This window comes from Tursiops truncatus, chromosome 5 (genome assembly GCF_011762595.2).
Source record: "Tursiops truncatus isolate mTurTru1 chromosome 5, mTurTru1.mat.Y, whole genome shotgun sequence".
Lineage (NCBI taxonomy): Eukaryota > Metazoa > Chordata > Mammalia > Artiodactyla > Delphinidae > Tursiops > Tursiops truncatus.
Genome location: NC_047038.1, coordinates 27,898,486 through 27,924,211, shown reverse-complemented (window position 1 = coordinate 27,924,211; position 25,726 = coordinate 27,898,486). Strand labels below are relative to the sequence as shown.

At 39.6% G+C, this 25,726-nt stretch overlaps 2 protein-coding genes across 18 annotated transcripts in view; one reads left to right on the top strand and one right to left on the bottom strand.

The window, feature by feature from the left end:
* Positions 1-31: 31 nt before the first annotated feature.
* Positions 32-1,117, bottom strand: TIFA (TRAF interacting protein with forkhead associated domain). The gene has a single exon (XM_004316925.4). It carries the CDS (start codon positions 1,115-1,117, stop codon positions 560-562), a length of 558 nt encoding a protein of 185 aa, XP_004316973.1. The 3' UTR covers positions 32-559.
* Positions 1,118-6,343: 5,226 nt separating this feature from the next.
* The window catches only part of ALPK1 (alpha kinase 1), a 132,374-nt gene continuing 112,991 nt past the window's right edge, over positions 6,344-25,726 (top strand). For 8 of the 17 annotated variants that reach the window (XM_033856766.2, XM_033856764.2, XM_019927818.3 and 5 more), the window contains exon 1: positions 17,390-17,540. The gene's annotated coding sequence lies outside the window, so the exon portion shown is untranslated. Of the gene's footprint in view, positions 6,474-17,388; positions 17,541-25,726 lie in introns of those variants that run through there. The other 9 variants (XM_073804968.1, XM_073804967.1, XM_019927817.3 and 6 more) reach the window with 4 other exon arrangements.

Sequence of the window (25,726 nt, the reverse complement as noted above, 5' to 3'; positions counted from 1 at the left end):
CTATAGAGAAAAAAAACAGAAAATCAAGGTATTATTGCTCAAATAAGTCTTCCCATATTAAAACCACAATGACACACTAAAAAACATGATGCTCTGTTCCAATGCTCTGGTTCAAGTACCAACAGGCTACAACACCCATAATAACTTGTTTGTAGCCCTGACATTGAAAACAAATGACTACTGTGAAATAATATGACCAAACCAAAACTTACAAACCAAAATGAAACAATATAAAACATAGGACCAAAATCAGGCATAAGAAGAAAGTAACATAACCATATTTTGAGAATACTATTCCTTCATCACAAAGGATACTATTTGTACATTAATGCTCACAGATGTACACGTACAGTAATTCTTCACATATCCAGCAATGCAACAGGTGACTAAATCAATGACTAACACAAGTTACAGACTTCAAATGATAACACCAGATCTCAAATTTGACAAAGTAATAGATGACAGTAATATACTACACTAAGAAACTCTTAATAAGTGGAATGTCTATAAAGTGTCTACAGAGTTCTTCATCCTTCATGATTCCCTTAGCCCTGTGCGTTTACCATTCATTTTCACCCATTTCTATAGGAGAATTGTTTTGGGTGGAACAGGATGAATAACTGCCACACTCAGGTATGTGCTTCTGTGGCAGCCAGTTGTTTTCTTGCAAGAGTGGTCTTGTCGACAAAGAAAATTCAATCTCAAAAAATTGTAATGACTCTCCATCTTCCTTCTCCATCAGGAACTGATAGTCCCCAAACCTAACGAGGCATTTGTGTGGCAGGTCCATTTTATTTAGGTAGCCCAGCTCCTTGTTGTCCACGATCAGTTTGGTCTTCTTACTCATATTTTTAATTTCAAAAGAGAGAACTGAGCTATCAAACTTTTTAAATAGCTGCAAAGAAAACTGAACTCGGGAAACCTGTTTGTCCTTAAAGGTATAATGACAGGTGTTGGAATTTCGGCCAAATTTCACCACTTCATTGGAGGGGAGTTTTTCTCGGTTAAAAAACCTTATTGATTGGAATATTCCATTTTGCTGGTGGCCAGGATGGTAAACAGTCATCTGGAGACAAGTTACTGTCTCTTCTGTGTCGGCATCTTCGAAATTGGACATGACGTACACCAGAATCTGACCCGCCTGCAACAATCAAGTCAGCACATTAGTTCACTCCCATACATCAGGCATTGAGATCTTTGATTCTAATATTTTGATGAAAATCTTCTGATTTATTTAGACTTTAAGAAAACAATACATAGGCAGGATACTTTCAGTTAATGAGTAGATATGTGAAATCTTATACCAAACCCCATACGAACTGGTGCATTACTTTTTCCTCTCTATTTTTCATTTCTAGTTTGACAGTAAGACCATACATATAATCTGGACGATAACAAGGAATGACTATTGATAAAGTAATTTGGGGGGAGCATAAAGAAACTTCCGTTCCTTTTTCATTTAAATAGAGTGACTTGGTCCCAGACCAAACATGACAGCTGTACTTTAAACAGAAAATCAGGAATAAAGAAATGAAGATATACACATGAAGAAAACCTACAGTTTATTAACTGAATTAAAACTTAATGTATTATGAATTTTCTATTGTTTTGGGTGGAACAAGATGAATAACTACCACACTCAGGTATGGGCTTCTGTGACTTTTGAGGTATTATGTATTATCCTGATTAAAGACATGTAAAAGTTATATACAAATAACTGCAACATTTGTCCTTTATATCCTGACTTAGATTTCTAGGAGGTAAAGCATTAAAAATAGTAAATGCTTTAAAAGTTTACTTTATCCTATAATTTTTTAATTTAGACATTACACACTTTTTATTTAAAAAAAAATATCTCCATGAGGTAGTTCTAAATATCATAGTCTGTACTTGTACTGGAATTATTCATTTTTGTCAATGGTTCCTAATGACTGGACAAACTGTCATTAGCCACAAGCAGCTCAATCTAACTGCTGTTAACCCATCCCTCTAGAGTGCATGGCCCCGTGGTGCCCTCCACCTCCAACTCACTATATGTACCTTTAATAATCAGTGGAGTAGTTTAAGCAGTAAAACAGACAGAATTAATTATTAAAATCTATGAGAGGTTATTTTGACCCAAAGCTGCCATTTTAAAACCAATTTATTTTAAAAGAATTACACGCACATGATTTAAAAATTCAAACACTTAAAAAGGATTTTTTTAAGTATCTTCCCTCCACCCTAATCTGTTTTTTATTCTTCTAGAGTCAACCACTATGTTGCTTTTATCCTTACAGAAGTCTTCTTTACACCTCAAGCAAAACTGTGTGCACTCAAAGACACATAACACATTTCTACACAGAGAGAAAAAAATTTCTTACACAAATAGGAACATACTGTATTTAGTTCTAGACCTTGTATTTTTCAATTAGTAACACAAATGGGTGATTTTTTCCATATCTATACATATAAATATACCTCAATCTTAAACAGCTGCATAGAATTCCTTTAATCTAGTGTGGTAGTAAATTATACCAGTTGGTAGAGTGATGCTGAGTGCTCCCTGCATTCCTTAAATACTATACAATATTTACAGTGGGGTTTGGGGAGCAATAGCCTTAAGCGAAGTTGATTTGTAGTTTTATTGGTTTTTGTTTGCCATCTATATTAGATACTGGTATCAAAATTATGCTGGTTAAAAAGAAAAAAACAATGTTTTCCTTTTCTTTCCATGCTTGCTACTGTTTACTTTTAAAATACAATCTTCTGTTTTTCAAAGTTGTGTTGCAAAAAATCAAACTCAGTTTATTCAATTACTTAACAAATAACTAAGCAAAATTTCTTTTTTATTGATTTAGAAACGTATTTTTAGTTTTAAATTTACTTTCATAATAGGTTCTTTTTGGACATTATTTTACCATATTGCCTTACCCAAGCAACAAATGTCCAGCTATAAGCAGAAAAAGAGAAAGGAATGCTCAGAATCTTGGAGCAAGGGTGATAAAAATTACTATGAAACCAAAGGCAGCAAGAATTAACACACAGTGGGTAGAACTGGTTAATCACCATGATTTGAAAATACTTTAATTACAATAATAAAGTCGTTATTCAAGAAACAGCTTAGAATAAATATAATAAATCATGAGATGATGCAATTAATGGTTGACAGGAAAACAATTAGCTGATAACACGTAAAGAGCCTAAAAAGAAAGAGCAAGGGCTTCCCTGGTGGCGCAGTGGTTGAGAGTCCACATGCCGATGCAGGGGACACGGGTTCATGCCCCGGTCCGGGAGGATCCCACATGCCGCGGAGCAGCTGGTCCCGTGAGCCACGGCCGCTGAGCCTCCGCGTCCGGAGCCTGTGCTCCGCAACGGGAGAGGCCACAGCAGTGAGAGGCCCGCGTACAGCAAAAAAAAAAAAAAGAAAGAGCAAGAATCTGTCATGATTTCCACCTTGTCTAGGATACACTGCCATCACTCTAATTCATTCTTGGACTTTGGACAATAACAGTTCCAAAAGGAGACCTGGATTTTAAAACATGGTATATTCTGGATACAGTCTTTTGGTAACACCCAAATTTGTGTTTTTGTGTTTTTTATGTAACCTAGTAGCTTAGAATTAATTCAGTCTTTTGAGAAAATCCACCATCAAGAAAATTTTGCCCTGTACAGGCTCTTATGCCTAGTACCCAGGGGAGATATATTAAAGGAAAATTTGGCATTCTGGCTTATAAATCAGTGGCTATAAGTGTCTTGGGGTAACTCAATTCTAAGCTTTTGATGAACTTCTGGGTTCACAATTGTAACCTGTGTTACTATCAAGTATTTGCTGCCCCTCACTACCAGGCCTATCTCTACTGGTTCTGCCCCTTTAGAAAGATGATACTTCCCACTCCAGTGACAACCATATCAACGAAATGTGAATGGAAGTAACATGAAGCTTATTTCCGAGCGCAGGTTTTAAAAACCACTGTGTAGATAGACCTGCCTCTTCTCTTTCCGTGTGCCACCTCGGTGCTCCACAAAAGTAGCAGCTCAGCGTGGGCTCCCAGAGGGAAGGGCCAAAGACAGAGCCATAGAGACTCATAATATAAGCAAAAATTAACCCTTCTTGTAAGGTGTTACTGAGCCATAAGGTACCCTGACACATGTACTCACCTATCTTATGAATGTATGAAATGATAACAAAGCCTGACAGTAACAAAGGCTGCTACTTACTGTATGCCTTTCATGTGCCAGGTACAGGGCTAGCCCTTTATACGTACTGTCTTACTTAATTTTCAAAATAACGCTGTGAATCACCGCTTCACAGATGAGGGAGCTAAGTCTCAGAGGGTTTATCTAAGTAACCCAGGTCACAAAGACAGTGTCAAAGGCAGGATTCACACAACAGAAATGCACCCTCTCTCTTGCCCACTACAAACATTACTCCCAAATACCAGTTACTTCACAAACTATAGCAGCTAACCAGTAGAGAAGAGGGCCACAGAGGTGTCTGTCAGAACTAGCAGGACACCAACCTAGAATCTAGCGTTGGGGAGGCAAACACAGTTACTGGCTCCTCATAAGAGGAAGAGGCTGTGAAGCACCAGGTTACTTCGATTATCAGTTAACCTTAAGCCTTCGTGTATGGATGTTGGCAGGTCACTAATAATTATAGCGGGTTGTTAGGGAGCTCCAAAATTTAGGAAACCATGGTATCTGACCTCAAGGAACTCAGAAACTAACATTCATTAGTTTGCAGAGCTGCAAGTTCCCTCTACAAAGTGACCTGAATCTCTGACATTTCAGAGTGGTCAGTAGAAAAACAGAAAAGACAGAAACTAACAAAAAAAACCTAAAATAATAAAATTGTTGGATTTTTTATTTAAAAAGTCACTAGCGTGCAGGTGCTCAAAAGCAGCTTTTTCAAATCTGTTTGGCCTAAGTTATCAAAGAAACAGTAACAATGAGCTTATATAGTGGTATCAGTGGTTACCTCTGGAGAGGGAAACTGGGATTGACGGTGGTAAGGAGACTTGTCACTGCACGCTCTGTACTTTCGGAATTTTATACCATGTGCATCTAATATCTATTCAAACATATAACAAATATTTTCTTTACAAAGTCACAAACCATCTGATTTTTATGGAACTAAATGGAGTTGGAGATTATCATCAAAGTGGGTTTAAACCATGATCTCTGACATCAAAAAGCTGTAAAACACTGTAATGATGTCTGACATACAGTAATATTTGTGTTAACAAATGAACTAAAATAACTTTGCTGGCACTGAGCTAATAGGAAGGGAAGAGAAACTTGGAAGCACAGCAAAAGACAACTATCCTGACCCCCCTCACCAGGTCATCGCCCTGTAGTGTGGCTTTGAAGACATCCGTGAACGCTATTGTTCAGCAGAATCAATACTTACTTAAGTAACAGGTCTTGCTAAAGGAGTCGTGAAAACCAAAATCAACAGGACAAAAACCTTAGTAAAGCTCTGTTTTTTCCAGAGACGATGTCTTCTTTCTCCCACTGTGCCTTGTAGCCAGCCAACATTGCAGAGTCCGGTTCTCCGTGGCTGCGGACTTCCGCTGCGAGGCTCAGGGTGTATTCTCGCTCTAGAAAATTTGGGAAATTCCTCCTTTCAATCTGAAAGCTGGAGAAAGTCCCGGGAAACAACGGATTACGTTATTTTCCTAACCAAATAGGCTGAAGCAAGGCAGGTGTACATGCAACCGCTCGGTGAGCTACACTTCATAAATGGAATTCCTTTTTGTTTACTGACTAGAGGGGGGAAAAAAACTTTGCAAAGCACAGGAAAGTACAAGGAAAACCCATCTCCAATATTTCCTTTCAGTGCTCCCTCGCTCCATTTATAAATATTCCTATAGTTTGGGATCACGCCGTAAATAATCGCTCAAGCGTCTGCCCGCAGCCGAGTCCGCGGGAGGGGCAGATGACTCTACGCAACGCCCCGGAAGACCCCTCGACAAAGCTTCCCTCTCCGGGCGATAAACAGAAAAGACGCAGTCCCCACTTTACACCCCAGACCTCCCCTAGACAGGTACCTTGGGGTCCCAGAGTCCGTGAACTTCCCTTTGCTTTCCGGGCTAGGCACGAGGTCAAAGGACGCGACCTGGAGGAGGCCCTGGATCGAGGGGTGGTCTCTGCCCGCCGGCCGCGCCGCCGCCACTGCGGTCTGCGGTGCGAGGAGGGGGAGCAGATGTGAGCCGAAGCGGAGGGACAGGGCCGAGCGGGGAGAGAGGGACGCAGACGCAACCCAGCCGGGGCCGCGGGGGGCTGCGGCTTTCAGACGCGGCGGCACGCACGGCGACTCCTTCCGTCGGCCGGCCGAGTGCGCCCTTCCGCTGAGCCCTTAATTCCGAAAGCGCGGAGATTCCCAGACTCCACCCCGGCCTTGCCAGCCTCCCTCCGCCCCCGCCTTCTCCGTGTCCGACGCTGCCCTGTCAGACCAGAAAGCCCAGCCTCCAGGCCGGGTGGGATGCGAGGTAAGCCGGCGAGGACCCCACCTCCCAAACGAGGGCCCTTCCGAAGAGGGCGTGGCTTTCGAGCGGGATTTTGAAAAGGGGACTGAATCACTTCAACATTAAGGGCGACTTCCCCCCACACACTGGGAGTGTTGGCCTGGGACCAGCGTGGGGAGAGGCGAGGTGTTGAATTAACCATCAAGCAAGACAGGTGCGGGGCGCACGTTATTCTTATGCAATCCTCACAGTCGGGAGAGTAGGTCCACTTTACAGGTGAGTCAACTGAGGCCCAGAGAGTGATTAAGTTTCTGAGCGAGGAAGAGGCAGAACTTGCTCCAGAGCTCCTGATCAGCCTCCTGGTACCCATGGTGCCCTCACCTTACACCCGAGCATCCAGGCGCTCCCTGTCTCCCCATCTACCTGAAGGCAGTCCTCACTCAACACCCAGGGTCTCGGGTTCCAAAAGTAAGGGCTAGTACCTGATGCAACAGGAAACAACCTCCCAGGAGTCCTTTATAGCTTAGAGTAAATAAGATGATACTATTTTCCTGCCTCAGGGAGAAGATCTGGGATGAACTAAAGGTGGAGAGAGCATAAAGACAATAGGCGTCTAGAGGGAGACAGGAGACTGTATGAAGAGAAAAAGGGCTGAGAACAGCAGTGGGGGGACAAAGCTTCTGGTGATCGAGGTCATACTGGCTTACTTACTTCAAGGCTTGGGAAACCGCCCACCAACTCTGGTAAATGTCTGATGGAAGCCGCTCATTTGTCTGGGTTCCATCCTTGACTTCAGGAGAGGGCTTGTTTATGGGTCTGTTTCACTGGTAATAAAATAACAGTGATGCTTGCTGCGTCACCACTTGATAAAGAGGTTCTGAGGAGGGGTTAAGTATTGAACTCTCAAAGTTACATGTAATCAAGAACCATAAGCATGAGGAAGGACCGGTGCATCTATAAGTGAGGCAGATTCCTGTAAGGCTGCAATTTTGTTCGTTAATCATCAACACTATTTCTCCCCTGAAAGACAGTGACAGTATCTTCTTTCAGTCAAAGAACATTAGAGCAGGTGGAAGATAAGACATGCAATTTGACTACACCAATAAGCTCACACAATGAAATAGTATTACCGGAATTGGAGTTTCTGATCTCTAACCTTTAAAATTAAATGAGATGTGAAAATGCTTTATAAACTGCAAAGGACTATTTAAGTAGGTGTTATCGATAACACTAATCGAGAAGATGCAACAACTGTTAAAATTCATGATGCTGAACATTATTCCATTTTTCTCTTTCCTTTAAGATGACTTATTTGATTTACTAAATGACCCAAAATAAAATTTGAATAAGCCTTCAATTCCAGATCAGTATCTAATCTCAGTAATGGTTTTCACCCTCTGACAACTGGTTAAAAACAATGGGCCTTGAACTGAAAATGGCTTGTGCAAGTTGAGAAACAGCCAAGAGTGCACATATGAAAAGTTTCTGTTCCTTAAAGGTTTGAAGGGACAGTTGGTGGCGGCTACCTGCTCCTGGTTTCAAACTATGCTACAAAGCTTTATAATCAAAACAGTATAGCACTGGCACAAAAACAGACACAGATCAATGGAACAGAATAGAGTCCAGAAATAAACCCATGCACCTATGGTCAATTAATCTAGACAAAGGAGGCAAGAATATGCAATGGGGGAAAGACAGTTTCTTCAATAAATTGTGTGGGGAAAACTGGATAGCTACATGCAAAAGAATAGAACTAGACCACTTTCTTACACCATAGACAAAAATAAACTCAGGATGGATTAAAGACTTAAATGTAAGACCTGAAACCTAAAAGAAAACATAGGCAGTGTACTCTTTGACATTGGTCTTAGCAATATTTTGGGGGTGTCTGTCTCCTCAGGCAAGGGCAACAATAGCAAAAATAAACAAATGAAGGTACATCAAGCTAAAAAGCTTTCACTCAGTGAAGGAAACCGTCACAAAACAAAAAGGCAACATACTCAATGGGAGAAAATATTTGCAAATGATATATCTGATAAGGAGTTTGTATTCAAAATATACAAAGAACTCATACAACTAACATCAAAAAAACTAACATTAAAGAAAGGGTAGAAGACCTGAGTAGACATTCTTCCAAAGAAGACAATACAGATGGCCAACAGGCACATGAAAAGATGCTCAGCATCACTAATCATCAGGGAAATGCAAATCAAAACTACAATGAGATATCACCTCACATCTGTCAGGATGGCTATTATCAAAAAGACAAATAAATATTGGCAAGAATTTGGAGAAAAGGAAACCCTCCTGCACTGTTGATAGGAATGTAAATTGGTGCAGCCACTATGGAAAACAGTATGGAGAGTCCACAAACAATTAAAAATAATACTACCATATGATTCAACAATTCCATTCTTCTGGGGTATTGATCCAAAGGAAGCGAAAACACGAATTTGAAATTGTATATGCACCCCAATGTTCACTGCAGCATTATTACAATAACCAAGATATAGAAACAACCTAAGTGTCCACCGATAGATGAATGGATAAAGAAGATATGGTAAATATATACAATGTTATATTATCCATAAAAAGAATGAAATCTTGCCGTTTATGACAACATGAATAGACTTAGAGGGCATTATGCTACATGGAATAAGTCAGACAGAGAAAGATCGATACTGTATGATTTCATTTATATGTGGAATCTAAAAAAAAAGTGAACAAACAAAACAAAACGGAAACAGATTCATAGATACAGAAACCATACAGGTAGTTGTCAGGGGAGAGGGGTATGGGAAGCTGGACAAAATAGGGAAAGGGGATAAAGAGGTACAAACCTGCAGTTATAAAATAAAGAAGTCACAGAGATGTAACATACAAGATAGGGAATACCGTCAACAATATTGTAATAACTTTGGTGAGAAATGGTAACTGGACTTATCATGGTGATCATTTCATAAAATATAACAATATCGAATCACTATGTTGTACACCTGAAACTCATATACTAAGTCAACTGTACTTCAATTTTAAAAGATTTTAAATCACTAATATGTAAATTAGGCAAAGTACTCTGTAATAATTGCTTCATTTTGTTACTGTTTCTGTTTGTGTAAAACCACTAGAAACATTTTTAATAGAAGAGATTATTTTACAATTCTACTACAGATTTTACTTTTTTTACTGTTATTCAAGATCAAAGTTTAAATACAGTAACAGTAGCATTTACAGAGAAACATGAACATCGTTCTTTGATAATGAAAATGTCTTTGCTGTTAAAGGAACACAATAGGACTTTATGTGATGAAAGTTTACCAGATATTACAGGAAGAGGTTTATAAAATATCCTCATCTCAGCCTGTGATTTCTCTGAAAGCAAGAGAATTACTAAAAGCCCGTGTGAAAATACTTCAGCCAAAGTAACATCAGTCTGAAGAAATGTAAGGATTCCAGCATGTGCTACCATCACGCATGTGCTGATGAGAACATACCTACTGAAAAGCACTTTTTAGGGCCTCTTATTTGCAGATTTCCGTTTCGGAAAGGAGCAAAACAATTTTTATTTTGGTTTCGATGTGGTTGTGTCATTTTGACAAACCCGTTCTTTGATTTTGAAGTTTCAAGAACTTTCTCTTGCACTCAGAACTGCTCATGAGTTTTCAACATCTTTTAAATTACACGGAATGTGGATAGACTCCTTTCCTGTGAGTTTAATGAAGGAAGGCTTTGGATGGCTTTAAAGCTTGGTTAACTTCACTTGACACAGCCAAATGCTGTGAGTGTTGCTGGGTATATATGGAGTAAGCTAAATGCTTTCTGGAGGGTTTAAGTATTCCTAGGCTGCTAATTAGAGAGATTAAAAGGAACCCTTCAGAGAAATGGTACCTCAAAGGTCAGACCAGAATTGTTTATCAAAGCAAAACAGAAGAAACACTAGGCATCTATATTGTTGAGACCAAAAAAAAGAGGGATTTACTATCTGAATTAGTGATGAATCATATAATCTGGAAATAACATAAAATGCCTACAATCCAATAAATTTCTATCTAGCTTTGAACAATTTGAAATTTCCAAATCGTATTAATGTTAAACAATAAAGTAAAATTTTGTCTCAGCTCTCATATTCAAATGATGATGTCCCCTTCAGTAACTGTTTCCCCTTCTATCACTACCACTCACCTCCATGATATGGGTTGCAACATAATTTCTAATTCAGTTACTTCCATGTTTGGAATTACAAAAATATTTGTCCATGGAAACAATCTAAAAAACTGCTTTTAGATACTTTCACTAGCCCATAACTAAGCTGATATACCTGAAAGCCTACTGTATTTCACTTAAAAATCAAAAATAGAAGAAGCTAATTTGTGGTAATACAATTGCACACTATAGAAAAAAATTAGAAAGTGTTGCTTTTTTGCGTTGCCTTGTGGCAGCTGGGTTATATGATACTCGCCTTGTGCTCAGTGCACTCTAAGCACCTTGAATACAGACTCATCTAACTCTCCCAGGCCCAGCTAAAATGTTCAGATTCAGAGTGACTCAGTTCAGGAGTGTCCCATCTCAGGGCTGATGCTCTCTGCAAACCTGTGAAAACATTCAGAATCAACTGAGATAACTCACTTAGCTCTTTTCCCATTATCTGCTAAATGGGAGACAGGAGTAGGCCCAAAGTATTGAGAATGAAGAAAAACTAGCCTAGACTTCACTTTCTCCCTATTTGGGGGGTCAAGCATCTGCAGTTAAAACAACTTAGATCTATGTGGAAAGATCTGATGGATGCATCACTAAAGCAAAAAACCAAAGTGCAGAACAAAAATGCTATATTTGTGGGGGGGAAAAATGTCTGTTAATGCATGAACTATCTACAAAGAGATCCAAGAAATGGAACTGTATACCGGTTAGTCTGAGAAAAAGAATTTGGGAGACAGGGCAGAATGTGGAGGTGGGAGAGATTTTTCATTGTGTACTTTTTCAAGCTGTTTGGATTTTGGTCTCATTTGCAAGCAATATGGTTCCATGCACACACAAAAAAGCTTTTTTAAGAAGAACCAAATGAAAGAAATCTCCTGAGAGAAAGGTCTCAATGCTTTGATGCCTCAATATTTTTCACATGAGGAGAACTGCAATAAAATTCAGGCTCTCAAGAGAGTGAGCAGATGGTGAGGAGAAAATTGGAGCCCCCAGAGGCAGGACACCTGGAGGGTGGAGGGAGAGAAGGAGTCACGCTGTCTCGGGCCATTTGTCCGGCCCCTCCTTGGGCAGTTACGAGGAAGTTGTGTGGTAGGCAGAATTCTAAGACAGCCCCCAAGATTCCCACCCTGTGGTATACACAGTTTGTAAAATCTCCTCGCCTTGAGTGTGGGCAGAATCCATGAATATGATAGGATATCTTCCTGTGACCAGGTTTCTAATCAGTTGTCTTTGAATCCAAAGGGAGATTATCCGGTTGGGCCGGACCTAAACATGTGAATCCTTAAAAGGGCTCAGCCCTTCAGGAAGTCAGAGACACATGCCCCTGCTGGCCTGGACGCAAACATCCATGTCAGGAACTGTCTACAGAGACCACACGGCAAGAAACTGTGGTTGACATCTAGGATCTGAGAGTGTTCCCCAGCCAACAGCTACCAAGAAAATTGGCAACCTTGGTCCTATATATGGAATTCTGCCAACAACCTGAATGGGCCTTGAAGGAGTCCCCCCAGGCCTCACACGAGAACTGCAGTGTTCTCAGCTGTAATGTGCCCAGATTTCTGACTGACGAGACCTTGAAATAATAAATGGATGCTGGTTTTTTTTGTTTTTGTATACCAAAGGACCTTTATTACTTTTCCTCTAAATTCTTAAATACTTATAAAATGTCCATGCTCTAGTTATAATATCATTTTATAGACACTTAAAATGCATCTTCATTTATAAATATTTTACATTTAGTTCATAGAACAGATCATTTAATGGGTACTGTTTTAAGCTGCTAAATTTGTGGTAATTTTTAGACAACAATAAAACACTAATAAGGTTTTTTGATTAGAGGAGCCCAGTGGATAATGAGAGTCTCCAGTGGATCCTGATCCTGGAATCCCCAGTCACTTATTATGAGAGCTATGTAAGCAGGAAAAGAAGGGCCAGTTTTGGGGGGAGGGATGCATTATTTCTACCTGTCACATATCCTCCAAACCAAGTAACTTAATTTTGCCTTGTTAAATCTATACTTTGTCATATAGTACTCCTTAATGTGTAATTTTTAGTAAGAAAGAAAATAACAACCCCACACCACCTCCTCTTTAATGTTTAAATATTTATATTTTATTTGTTAGTGCTTTTCCATTAATTTTTTTTTTTTTTTTTTTGGTTGCACTGGGTGTTAGTTGTGGCAGGCGGGCTCCTTAGTTGCGGCATGCAAACTCTTAGTTAGGGGATGCGCATGGGATCGAACCCACGCCCCCTGCATTGAGAGCACAGAGTCTTATCCACTGTGCCACCAGGGAAGTCCCAGTGCTTTTCCATTAATTTTTAAAATCTAATGAATTACTAGCATCCTAACAACTAACAACTTTATACTACTAATGAGGGATTAGACAATATACATTATTTAATTTATAATACAATAATTTCATTTTCTCATGAAATAAAACAGAAAGTCTTTCCCCAGAAAAATGCCATACCTGGAATAAGTTCTCTTTTTATCCTCCATCTCTGGTTCTTTCTTTATGCTTATCATCATTGTGCTGACAACTAATTCTGAGAAGAAAGTTCCAGAATGACATTCTGGCCATTATGCCCATAGAAATCTCACTATTCCCTGCTGTTTGTGGCCTTCATGTTTATTATGTAGTTAGTTATATAATAAAAGGGTTAAGTTGGTCTTGAGATCATATTGCTCCATCACTGAAGACCTTTGCAAAGAATGTAACCCCCTCCAAAAATAGGCTCCACCTGGATATTTTATTTAATGTAGGCTTGGATGGAAAGTTTCTCTTTCTACTCTATTTATCTTACTAGGATTTTAAAAATATTTCATCTCCTTTCTACCACTACTCCACTGAATTTGTTCTTGTTAAAACTATCCTTGACCTACCTGCGAAGCCAATGGACACTTTTCTATCCTCATCCTTCTCACTTCTCTGCATCATTTGGTACTGTTGACCACTCCCACTTTATTGAGATATGACCCAGCCACTCTCACCTACCTGGCTTTTAGGAAGGGCTGGCTTCATGAGGATGTGACCTGAACGGTGGCACAGGGCCCCATACTCAGGGCCTCATGCTTGGCTCTGCTGTTGCCATCTTGAAATTCTTAATAATTTTTGGACAAGAGATCCCACAGATTATACAGCCAATCCTGTTTTTAGAGCATAATTTTGTTTTGCTTTCTCTGCTGTGATCTACACATTCTTTCCCCATCTCGTTTGTGGCCCCTCTTTTCTGACATGAATACTGGTATTACCACACTTGCTCTTTGTGACTTTTCACATCCTCCCTCGGTAAACTCTAACTACAGTTATTGTTTTTGGACAGCCTCTAAGTCGTTTACCCATACTTCTATGTCTGTCACACAAGCCTGTGAACCTGTCTCCTAAATATTTCTTTCTACTTTTTTTTAAATTTTATTTATTTTATTTGTTTATTTTTGGCAGTGTTGGGTCTTCATTACTGTGCACGGGCTTTCTCTAGTTGTGGCGAGCGGAGGCTACTCTTCATTGCAGTGCACAGGCTTCTCTTTGTGGTGGCTTCTCTTGTTGCAGAGCACAGGCTCTAGGCACGTGGGCTTCAGTAGTTGTGGCACGCAGGTTTCAGTAGTTGTGTCTCGCAGGCTCTAGAGCACAGGCTCAGTAGTTGTGGCGCATGGGCTTAGTTGCTCGGCGGCATGTGGGATCTTCTTGGACCAGGGCTCAAACCTGTGCCCCCTGTATTGGCAGGCAGATTCTTAACCATTGCGCCACAGGGAAGCCGGTATTTCTTTCTGCTTTTTATCTACTGTTATTAATTAAGCCCAGTCATGATTGCAGTATAGACCAGTGCAGTAGTCTTCTAACTCAATTTCCTAACTCCAGTCTTGCCTTCTAATCCATCCACTACCATGATTTTCTCCTGGAATAAACCTTGTCCCATAATCCAACCTTCCTACTACAATGAGCATTCTTTCTAAAATAGTTATATGATTTTACCATATTCCTTCAATTTTTCTATGATTCCCCAGTGCTTTCAAGATAAAAGTTCAAACTCCTTAGAATTAAACACAAAGCTCTCATATTATGAGCTAACTCCTATCTTTCCAGGTAATTTCTAGCCATATATCCACCAATCTATCTGTCGCTGTGATTGCATTAAGGGTATTTCTTACGTGGTCGGTCTGAATCCATGGCACCAATGTAACACTAGGCACAATATAAATGCTCTAAACATGTTATCTGAACAAATGAATGATATCAGCTTGTTTTAGCGATTTATAGTCAAGATAAGAAAATAGTCAAACCTAGAAAATAAAAATGAATATGATGGTGCAACCAGTTTTTCTAAGTGATTCATAATGTACTTCTTTTATGAGTGTACATCTCACAATAGTTGAGGCTTGCGTTATTAGTTTTCCATCTCAAAGAATTTTTATCTTTGAAATCTTTCTAAAGCTCAACATTGTGATCATAAATGAGACATTCTATCTTTGTGTTTCCATGGCTCTGGGAATTCTACCAGAAATCGCTATTGGAGACAGATTCACCTGTTGTCCAGATAGTAGGCAAGATAAATGCCTCATTGCATCCCTCAAATAAGGATGATAAAAGTATCAGTACCCTTTTTCTCTCTTTCCATTCCCAAGTATCCAATGCCCTCTTTTAGGCTCTAGAATACTGAATTTCTAACATTTTTGCTCATTTACTCTCAAACAGAATTTTACAAAAACAACACTCACACATTTTTAAGTTGATATCCATCTTTTATCAACACTTTAAATAGTTGCAAATGATCTAAGTCAGATGTTTAATAACTCTTTTAGATGTACCCAATGGAAATTATATATGCTAGTAATTTGCTGACCCCATCATCCATTTAAAAACACAGGTACAAGTTCTTGTACATGTACAAGTTTAACAACTGGAAAGTTTATATTATTCATCTCCTTTAACTTTTATTTCCTTTCCACTTTCTCCATAGAATTTTCTCCTAATATTAGTAGTTTATATGCTTGAAAGTTATTTTAATCATATTTCTTGGGAATTCCCTGGCGGTCCAGTGGTTAGGACTCCGCACTTTCACTGCTGAGGGCCTGGGTGGGGGAACTAAGATCCTGCAAGCCAAGCAGCCAAAAAAAAAGTCATATTTCTTTACAATAAAAACATGTGCATACTAAACTTAAACATTTTTAAATTTCTTTTTTATTTCCTCTGACCATAGACTTTAAGTGTTAATTTTTTAAATACAGAGTTATACATTACAAGGATTATGAATTCATAATAGATTAGAAAGACAAAAATATTCTGGTGAATATTAAACAGAATAAGATTTTATGGAAAATGCATTTCTCAGTGAGATTTATAAGGTTTTCTCTCTTTTTATTATTTAGTTATTTATTTTTTTTTTTGTGGTACGCGGGCCTCTCACTGTTGTGGCCTCTCCCGTTGTGGAGCACAGGCTCCAGATGCGCAGGCTCAGCCATGGCTCACGGGCGCAGCCGCTCTGCGGCACGTGGGATCCTCCCGGACTGGGGCACGAACCGGTGTCCCCCACATTGGCAGGCGGACTCTCAACCACTGCGCCACCAGGGAAGCCCGATTTATAAGGTTTTTAAAAATTAGTTCATGGATGAATGTTACTGAAAGCTGGAATAAACCAGCATTCTACAAAAAAAAATGCATACAAAGAAAAGAGAAACTCTTTACATAAATAAAAGGAGATAGAAAGAGTTTTGATATACAATTCATTTGGTTATTTGAACTTCTTCTAAGGTCATATATTAAGAATTACATAGTGATCTATCATAAAAATTTTTTTAAGTTGTCTAAATACTGAGTATTTAGTACTTAAAATACTTAGTAGCTGAATACGTAAGTAGTTTCTTTTTCTGTTTTGTTGAGAAGCAGAGCTGGAAACCATCCAGCTTGCCGAAGGATTTGTCACCCACTTATTCGTCATTCAATTTCTCAGTTTGGGGGAACTATATCAAAAAGGTTTTACCAAGACTTATCAAATGACTACTAATGAAATGTCTTACTCCTTCACTGGAGAGGACACTTCTTTAATCCAGCAGGCTCAGAAAGGACTGAGGAAATTACAATATTGTTGACGTCAACAACTTTTCCAATAAAATGTTGTTAAACATTTAAATATCTTTTCATGTACTTTTGATATTTTTTTGTCAAAATTTGTAGCCGCAGATTCAGATTGAAGGACGATATCCACTATATAACACTAGTTGATAGTCCTCACTGTTAAGCCAGTCAGCCCAATGAGATTTTCTATGAGATAAATTCCAACTTCATTTTGTTTTAATTTTTGAATTTTATTTAATTTATTTTTTTATACAGCACGTTCTTATTAGTCATCAATTTTATACACATCAGTGTATACATGTCAATCCCAATTTCATTTTTCAATTCAAAAACTTGGTAATATAGGTGTCCTTGTAACAATAAGCTCAATTCTGCACACTAATTCTAAAATAGGTGGAGCGCCGAATGGTGCTGTAACATGAATTTCTTTTGATAATAGATCACAAACAATGTCATGTTCATTGTTTCTTACTAACGGTCTCTTTCCTCGGCTCTCAAGGGGACTGGCTCTCCATTCTGACTTAGTCCAAATAAGGAGTTTTCTTGCACTTTCTTTAGAAGAAGGAACTTTTCTGTAGTACTACAACTCCCAGAATACCTTTCACTTAAGCAATTCCAGAACTGCTGAAAGTCCCGGAGTTGAATTGCACAATCAAACTCTGAGACAATAACAGTCTATGTTTTCTTTCAGATTCCTACTTCCTGAAACGGAGGCCGTTTATGAGAAACAGTATATTTCAGGGAGGTTGTGCTATAATTAACTTTTTTCAGAGTTAGATTTGCTAGTTTTATAGTGTATTTCCTCTTCTTCGAGATAAAGGTGAGTATCAGCCTTTTAATGACAAAAACTCAGTAGATGTGGGTATAAAAGATGACATAGTTTTTAAGGCAGTGTTTTCTTAAATTGTGACCCTGTTTCCACCTGGTGGCCTTCTCTACATTGAAATAACTTTGGAGCTCCAAGAACATTTTCACTTCTGAAAACTCCCCTGAAAGGGAGGGGGAGGGGAAAAGGACCACCTACAGCAGTAAAGTTAGGTTATTAGGAAGAGAAAAGAAACCAGCTTTTTTTTTTTTTTTTTGAATATTTTATTTATTTTTGGATGCGTTGAGTCTTCGTTGCTGTGCGCGGGCTTTCTCTAGTTGCGGTGAGCGGGGGCTACTCTTCGTTGCGGTGCTCCGGCTTCTCATTGCAGTGGCTTCTCTTGTTGCGGATCACGGGCTCTAGGCGCACGGGCTTAGTAGCTGTGGCTCGCAGGCTCTAGAGCTCAGGCTCAGTAGTTGTGGAGCACGGGCTTAGTTGCCCCACGGCACGTGGGATCTTCGCGGACCAGGGCTCGAACCTGTGTCCCCTGCGTTGGCAGGCAGATTCTTAACCACTATGCCACCAGGGAAGTCCCGAAACCCCTTTCTTTTAAAGGCTTAAATAATGGGTACTTCCCTGGCGGTCCAGTGGTTAAGACTCCGGGCTTCCACTGCAGGGGGCGCAGGTTCCACCCCTGGTCAGGGAACTAAGATCCCCCACGCCGCGCTGGGCGGCCAAAAAAGAAAAAAAAAAAAAGTTTATATAATAAAGTCCTCAAGTCATGAGACTTGCTAGAACTGCTGCTAGTGAACATCTGGCTTTATTTATCACTGAATCATGATCTTTGATTACAGGAACTGGGATTACTTATTTGAAAAATTAACCTTGGGACGTTTGCCTGGAGTATATAGGTAGTGATAACAGAAACTGTCACTTTTATCATGGCCTCAATAGTTTTGCCAGGAAACAGATAAGGCTGAAAAATTGCTCTTCTCATTTGGGATGAACCCCGAGGGGAATTCTGGATGTGGAGAAGCATTATGTAGAGAGAAAGTATGAAAAATTAAAATCCTTCGTATTTCTATTCAAAAGAGTCCTTTCATTAACCAATTTTAGCATTTAAAATTAGGGGTCCGGATGACTTTTTAAAGCCACAGATTAAAACCTTTAGAATTGTTTGGAATTTGCAGGTGGGTGAGGGCAAAAAGAGAGGCAGGATCAGAAGGGAGGGGACTTTATGTCACAACATAATGGCATCTCTGTTTGCTTCTATCTCCCTCTGCCTTTTCTTTTTACTTAGTGCAGCTAGTACTCTTATGAGAAACAATATTCGGTTTTGGTTGGCTGATACTTCATTGTTAAGAACATTTTTAATTCTTCACATGTAATCACTGTTGCTGTACAAGTCTATACATAATGCTTCATCATAGTCTCAAGATTCTGTTGTTTCTCCTCTTTCCTCCTTGACCTCGAATTCAAGTGAACCAAAAAGAGTATTAGTAATTATACCACAGAAGCTGTGCACCCCTAGGTCTGAGTGGTGTGTCAGCAGATTACATGACTGTACGGTGTGCATTATTTTGGGTAAGGGTGGGTGTAGGTTAATTTACCGCTTGGATAACACAACAGATGTAAACAAAAGCCAAGTCAAGTCTTTATATCCACTGACCAAAATAATTTACTTCTGTCTTCCCACCTCCTTTGTCCAAATCCTGTCAACCTGCAGCCTCAAAAGAAACAAAACACTTTAAATTATTCTAGCAATAATTTACTCTCCACTTCAAATGTCTTTTTGAGTCTGAGATGAATTCTTCAAGTTCTTCCCCCAACAAGACTCCAAAATTTTATAGCATCCACTTGCATGAGTAGAGAGACAATAACTACTTTAAACTCTAAAATATTATTTTTTGAAGTTAAAAAAAGCTATATGTAAATTGTGATGGATATTATAAAATCTCACATAAAATAATACTGATTTGCGCCTGATTTGTTAAGCTGTAACAATCCCCCCTTAAGTGCTATGTGATCTAAGTTTGGGTTTAGAACCTGGAATTTTCCTTAAGAATAAGTGTGTGCATTTCAAAATATTTCTGAAATTCCATGGCTTCTCCCATTCCAAAATTTCACTGACCCCTTTCCCAGAACACAGCACATGTACTATTTTTCTGTCCCTTAATCTTTTGCAGAGAATGACAGCTTTTCAAAATAAAATGTTCATTGTAAATGCTTTTATTTCCTGATATTTTAAGTTCTATGGGTTGAAGAACTTTAACAAGAATGGACATTCAAACTTTTGTTGTAAACTCATTCCATATTTATGGGTTTTTTTAATTTATTTATTTTTGGCTGTGTTGGGTCTTTGTTGCTGCGCGAGGGGCTTTCTCTAGTTGCGGTGAGTGGGGGCTGCTCTTTGTTGTGGTGCGCGGGCTTCTCATTGCCGTGGCTTCTCTCGTTGCGGAGCATGGGCTCTAGGCGCGCGGGCTTCAGTAGTTGCAGTGCGTGGGCTCAGTAGTTGTGGCTCACAGGCTCTAGAGCACAGGCTCAGTAGTTGTGGTGCACGGTCTTAGTTGCTCCGCAGCATGCGGGATCTTCCCGGACCAGGGATCGAATCCGTGTCCCCTGCATTGGCAGGCGGATTCTCAACCACTGCACCACCAGGGAGGCCCCATATTTATGTTTATTGTATTTGTTGCCACTCTATATGGGGGACTCTGTTTCTTGTTATTGACAGTGACATCTATTTTCTCAGGATGTTGTGATTTGCTCTGTTTATAGAGTTCAGTGGAGTAGATGAATTTAAAAGTAAGAATATTATCTGATGCTATCATTCTTCTATGTCTGAAGAACAGAAAGAGATGATCATAGCTTAAATATCAGTTACATATTAATATCATTTGCCCAAAGTATGGTATACAAATTACTGTTTTTAGGTGTCACATATCCAAACTGAAAATTTGAGTTGTGCTTAGTTTAATGTGCATTAAAAATATAATTAGCTTTTAAAATGTATGATTTCATGGATATTATTGCCCAGAAAGATGTTAAGTAAAAAAGAAAGTGAGCCACTTTACTATTGATTTTAAGGAAATGATCAAATAACTACTGTTACAGATAATATGCAGATATGGTCAAGATTGTGAAAGTGGCATGTAAATGGCTAAAATTTTGGAAATACTGCTGTAATGTGTTTGAGAAGTGGATATTTTCCGAACCAGTGCAATATCTTTGAACTTCACTGGTCCTTGGTGACAGAGCTCAACTGATAATGCAATCTGTTGAAATTCCTAATTATAGATGTACAAAATATAGATAGAGAAATGCTTTATCAAACTTTTATCAGACCTGCGGTCCTCATGAATTGTCATAAAATCGAAGAGATGCAGCATGTAGCTAATATTTTTTGAAATAAGAATCATAGAGAGGGTGAAGTATCCCAGAGTAAGCATTGTAGCTCCATTTTGCTGGTTTCATTGAGATACCATTATCTCTGAAGTGGGGTTCAGGTTGGGGCTGAAGGGTGGGAGTTGGGGAGAGCATCATCTAGGTCCAGGGCCATTAACATAACATGGTATGTGCCAGTGACCATTAAAATGGTCATATTGGCAGTTTCTTTTTGGGAATTCATTCTAGGGAGGAAATAATTCTACGTTAAATCCCGTGGAGACCACGTAGCTCCTATGCTAGCAGACCAGGCCGACACTGATCTTCAGTTACTTGCTGCTGAATTTTGAGAGGTGGAAATAGCATTACAGAATCGTAGAGTTGGAAAGGACTTTAGAGACCTTAGCAACCCCCCCTAATTTTATTAAAAAATTTTTTTTCTTTTCTTAACATTAAAAAAAATGATTTTGTATTGGAGTATAGTTGATTTACAATAGTTTGTTAGTTTCAGGTGTACAGCAAAGTGATTTAGTTATACATATACTTACATCTATTCTTTTTCAGATTCTTTTCCCATATAGGATATTACAGAGTATTGAATAGGTCCCTGTTGATTAACTATTTTATGTATAGTAGTGTATATATGTTAATCCCAACCTCCTAATTTATCCCTCCCCCCACCTTTCCCCTTTGGTAATCATAAGTTTGTTTTCTAAGTCTGTGAGTCTGTTTCTGTTTTATAAATAAGTTCATTTGTATAATTTTTTAGATTCCACGTGTAAGTGATATCATACAATATTTATCTTTCTCTGTCTGACTTACTTCACTTAGTATGATAATCTCTAAAACCCCCCTAATTTTAGAGGTGAGTAAATTGAGGTCTAGCAGGGAAAGGTGATTTGCCTAAATTCATACAATTGGTTTGTGACAGCGCCAGAATTAGAACCCAGGTATCCTAATGCGTGATGAATAGAAAGAGCCTGGGAGCAAGAGACTTACTGTGTGGCTGGGATCCAACATGAAGTGAACAGATCACAGAGTTCAGGGAATTCATGAACAGGCAGTATCTAAAAGTCTAAGAAGCCATGAAAGCAGGTCTCTCTCCTACTCACCATAAATGACAATCTGTTCACCAATGCTAAATATAGTTAATAATAAGTATCCATTATTCATTAATACATATTTATTGAGCATATTCTGTACAGTAGTCCCCCTTTATCTATGATTTTGCTTTCCATGGTTTTAGTTACTCTCCATCCGGAAATATTAAATGAAAATTTTCAGAAGTAAACAATTCCTAAGTTTTAAATTGCCCACCCTTCTGAGTAGCGTGATGAAATCTCGCGCTGTCTGGCTGGGGCGTGAATAGCGTGGATCGTCTGTTTGTGGAGTGTAGCCGCCCATTAGTTACCTAGCGGCCATCTTGGTTATCAGACCGACGGTGGCGGTATATGATAGGCAGGCGCTGCGTTCAAGTCACCATGATTTTACTGAACAGTGGCCCTAAAAAGCCAGAGTAATGGGCTTCCCTGGTGGCGCAGTGGTTGAGAGTCCGCCTGCCGATGCAGGGGACACGGGTTCGCGCCCCGGTCCGCGAAGATCCCACATGCCGCGGAGCAGCTGGGCCCGTGAGCCATGGCCGCTGAGCCTGCGCGTCCGGAGCCTGTGCTCGGCAACGGGAGAGGCCACAACAGTGAGAGGCCCGCGTAACGCAAAAAAAAAAAAAAAAAGCCAGAGTAGTGATACTGGCAATTCGGATATGCCAAAGAGAAGCTCTAAAGTGCTTCCTCTAAGTGAAAAGGTGAAAGTTCTCGACTTAATAAGGAAAGGAAAAAAAGTCGTGCGCTGAATTTGCTAAGATCTACGGTAAGCAAGATCTACGAATCTTCTGTTCGTGAAATTGTAAAGAAAGAAAATGAAGTTTGTGCTAGTTTTGCTGTCACACCTCAGACTGCAACAATTTTGGCCCTAGTGCATGATTAGTGTGTAGTTAAAAGAGAAAGGCATAAAATTTGTACAGTAAGATATTTTGAGAAAGAGACAGAGGGAGACCACATTCACATAACTTCTTTTACAGTATATTATTACAGTTGTTCTATTTTATTATTAGTTATTGTTAATCTTTTACTGTGCCTAATTTATAAGTTAAACTTTGTCATAGATAATGTGTGTAGGGTATATATAAGGTTCGGTACTGTCAATGAAAATTCACTTACCAAGTTAAGAAAACGTTAGTGTCGAAGAAAGGGAAAAAAAAAATTGACTTTTGCGGTTGAGCAGGCATTCCCACCTTTGAGGAGGTCTGGTTAATGTATAATGCAGATGAACACGGCACACTAAAGGGGGAGGGAGGAGGCCCAAACGGACAGAGAGAATTTTATGCTTAAATTTTCTTGTCCTACTTTAAAATACAAATTTTATTTCATCAGTACTATTCACGGTTTCAGGCATCCACTGGGGTGTCTTAGAACTGATCCCCTGTGGATAAGGGGGGACTACCTGTATGTCAGTCTTATTGCTACAAGGCTTATATACATTATCTTACTTAATATGCACTACAGTTTTGTGAGTCAGGTACTATTATTTGTCGTATTTATTTAATAAATGGTAATAATTATTATTTCCACCTCTTGGCTGTGCTATTAGGGTGACTCCATTACTCTACCTCATGCAGTACACTTCCTCCACCTCTAATTGCAACCATTTGCTAGAACTCTGCCAGTGTCTTTTCACATCCCTTGCAAGTGAGATGACATACCTGCCAGACCAGACTTTCCCCAGTACCTGCAGCTGTGTTTGTCCTTCAGGTGCCTTCCTGACTTGAACAGATAACTCCAAAGGAGGTTCTGGCCTTACTTCAGGCTCCTGCATCCTGCTATTAAGTGCACTATGCCTGCCCTATACACGATAGGAGAGATCTTTTCTTAGGAAAATTTAGATAAAGGTTAACACTCACTGATGAGGGTTGGGATTAGTCATCTGTGAGAGGTGGGATGTAGGGGGCAGGCAGAGTGGTAAGGATGTCTAGTTGCAAAGTAAGGCTGAAAGAAAAACAGAAGATAACACATGCAGTAAACATCCCTAAGTTAACCATAGGACATAGTAAAAGGAAGTGCCACCAAAGTATGTACAGTGTCACCATGTTTTGTTAAATCACTTCGGAATATATGTAGGCATCGTAATTGAGAGGCAAAAATCAGACTGCTTAATTATAGTCAAAGAATACTCAACTTTTGAAAACTTACACTTTTTAAAACTTCATTATGAGTATTATAACCATGCACAGAAACAATGATATCAAAATATTTATAGCGCTTATTTATTAGTGAGACCATAGGTAATTCTTATTTTCTTTTTTACCATACTTTTTCTCCAGATTTTCTACAATAACACTTTTTGCACTCATAATAATAAACTGTTTCAAAAATCTAAATTCTTGGGCTTCCCTGGTGGCGCAGTGGTTGAGAGTCCGCCTGCCGATGCAGGGGACACGGGTTCGTGCCCTGGTCCGGGAAGATCCCACATGCCGCGGAGCGGCTGGGCCCGTGAGCCATGGCCGCTGAGCCTGTGCGTCTGGAGCCTGTGCTCTGCAACGGGAGAGGCCACAACAGTGAGAGGCCCGCGTACCACAAAAAAGAAAAAAAGAAAAATCTAAATTCTGAAATAATACATCAGAGATTACTGTGGCACAACCTTCAAGACTTTTATAATTTAAATACTTCTTGACCAAGGCTACTGGGAAGCATCCAGTAGGCTGGTAATACCTCTCACCTGCAAGCTAGTAGCCACTGTGTGTGAAAAAGGAAGTCAGAGTGGAAGAAAAGAAAAGCATTACTTATTATGCAACAGATTTCAGAAGTTCCACAGCATCTCAACACCGTAATTCCCCCAAGTCACGGTTGTCAAAGGAAAAGCTTTTTAGACTGAAAGCTGCACACATACAAAGTGAAAGGCTGAGTGAACCTGAGGGAACCAAGGAGTTCCCCTGGCCAAATTTCCCCGAAAATATGTATCCTTTCCAGTCACCCCATCTGCTCCCACTCAGCATCTTCTGAATGCACAGCTCTTCTAAGAGCTGGTCTTTCATTTCACTCTCCTGGAAGGGTGTAGGCATAAGCTGAGGCAGATCAGGAGTTCAATGTGGACATCTTGAAAGTGTGATGCTTATTGCATATCCAAGTGCACATATCAAACAGTTGAAAATATGTTTCTGAAAAGTTCAAGAGAAAAGTTTGAACTGGAGATAGAAATCAGATGACTTTTAAACAATACGTGGTATTTAAAACCATGAACTGAATGAAATCACCAAGGAGTGGATCTAGATGGAGAAAGGAGGAGGGCCAGAGACTGAGCCTTTGCACATTCCAATATGATGGGGTCTAGGAGAGGAGAGGGAACCAACTGAAAAGTCTGAGGAGGAGTGATCAGTGAGATAGTAGGAAAACCAAGAGTGTGTGGTATCCCGGAGGGCAGTAGAGGAGGAAGGGACTGTGTACATGCTGTTGGTAGGTCAACTAAGATGAGGAGTGAGAACTGACCATTGGATTTAGGTATGTGGAGTTATCAGTGACTTTGACCAGGGCAGCTTCAGTGGAGTGATGGAACAATAGTCTGATTGGAGTACATTTAAAAGAGAATGGGAAAAGACAGGTTGAAAGCTCAAGTAGGAACAGTTCTTTCAAGGAATTTTTGCTGCAAAGAGCAATAGCTACTGACGAAAGTGAAGTCAGGAGACTTTTCTCCTAAGGTGAAAGAAATAATGGCTTGTTTGTAAATTGATAAGAATGAGCCAGTGGAGAGCAAAAACTTGGTGATGTAAG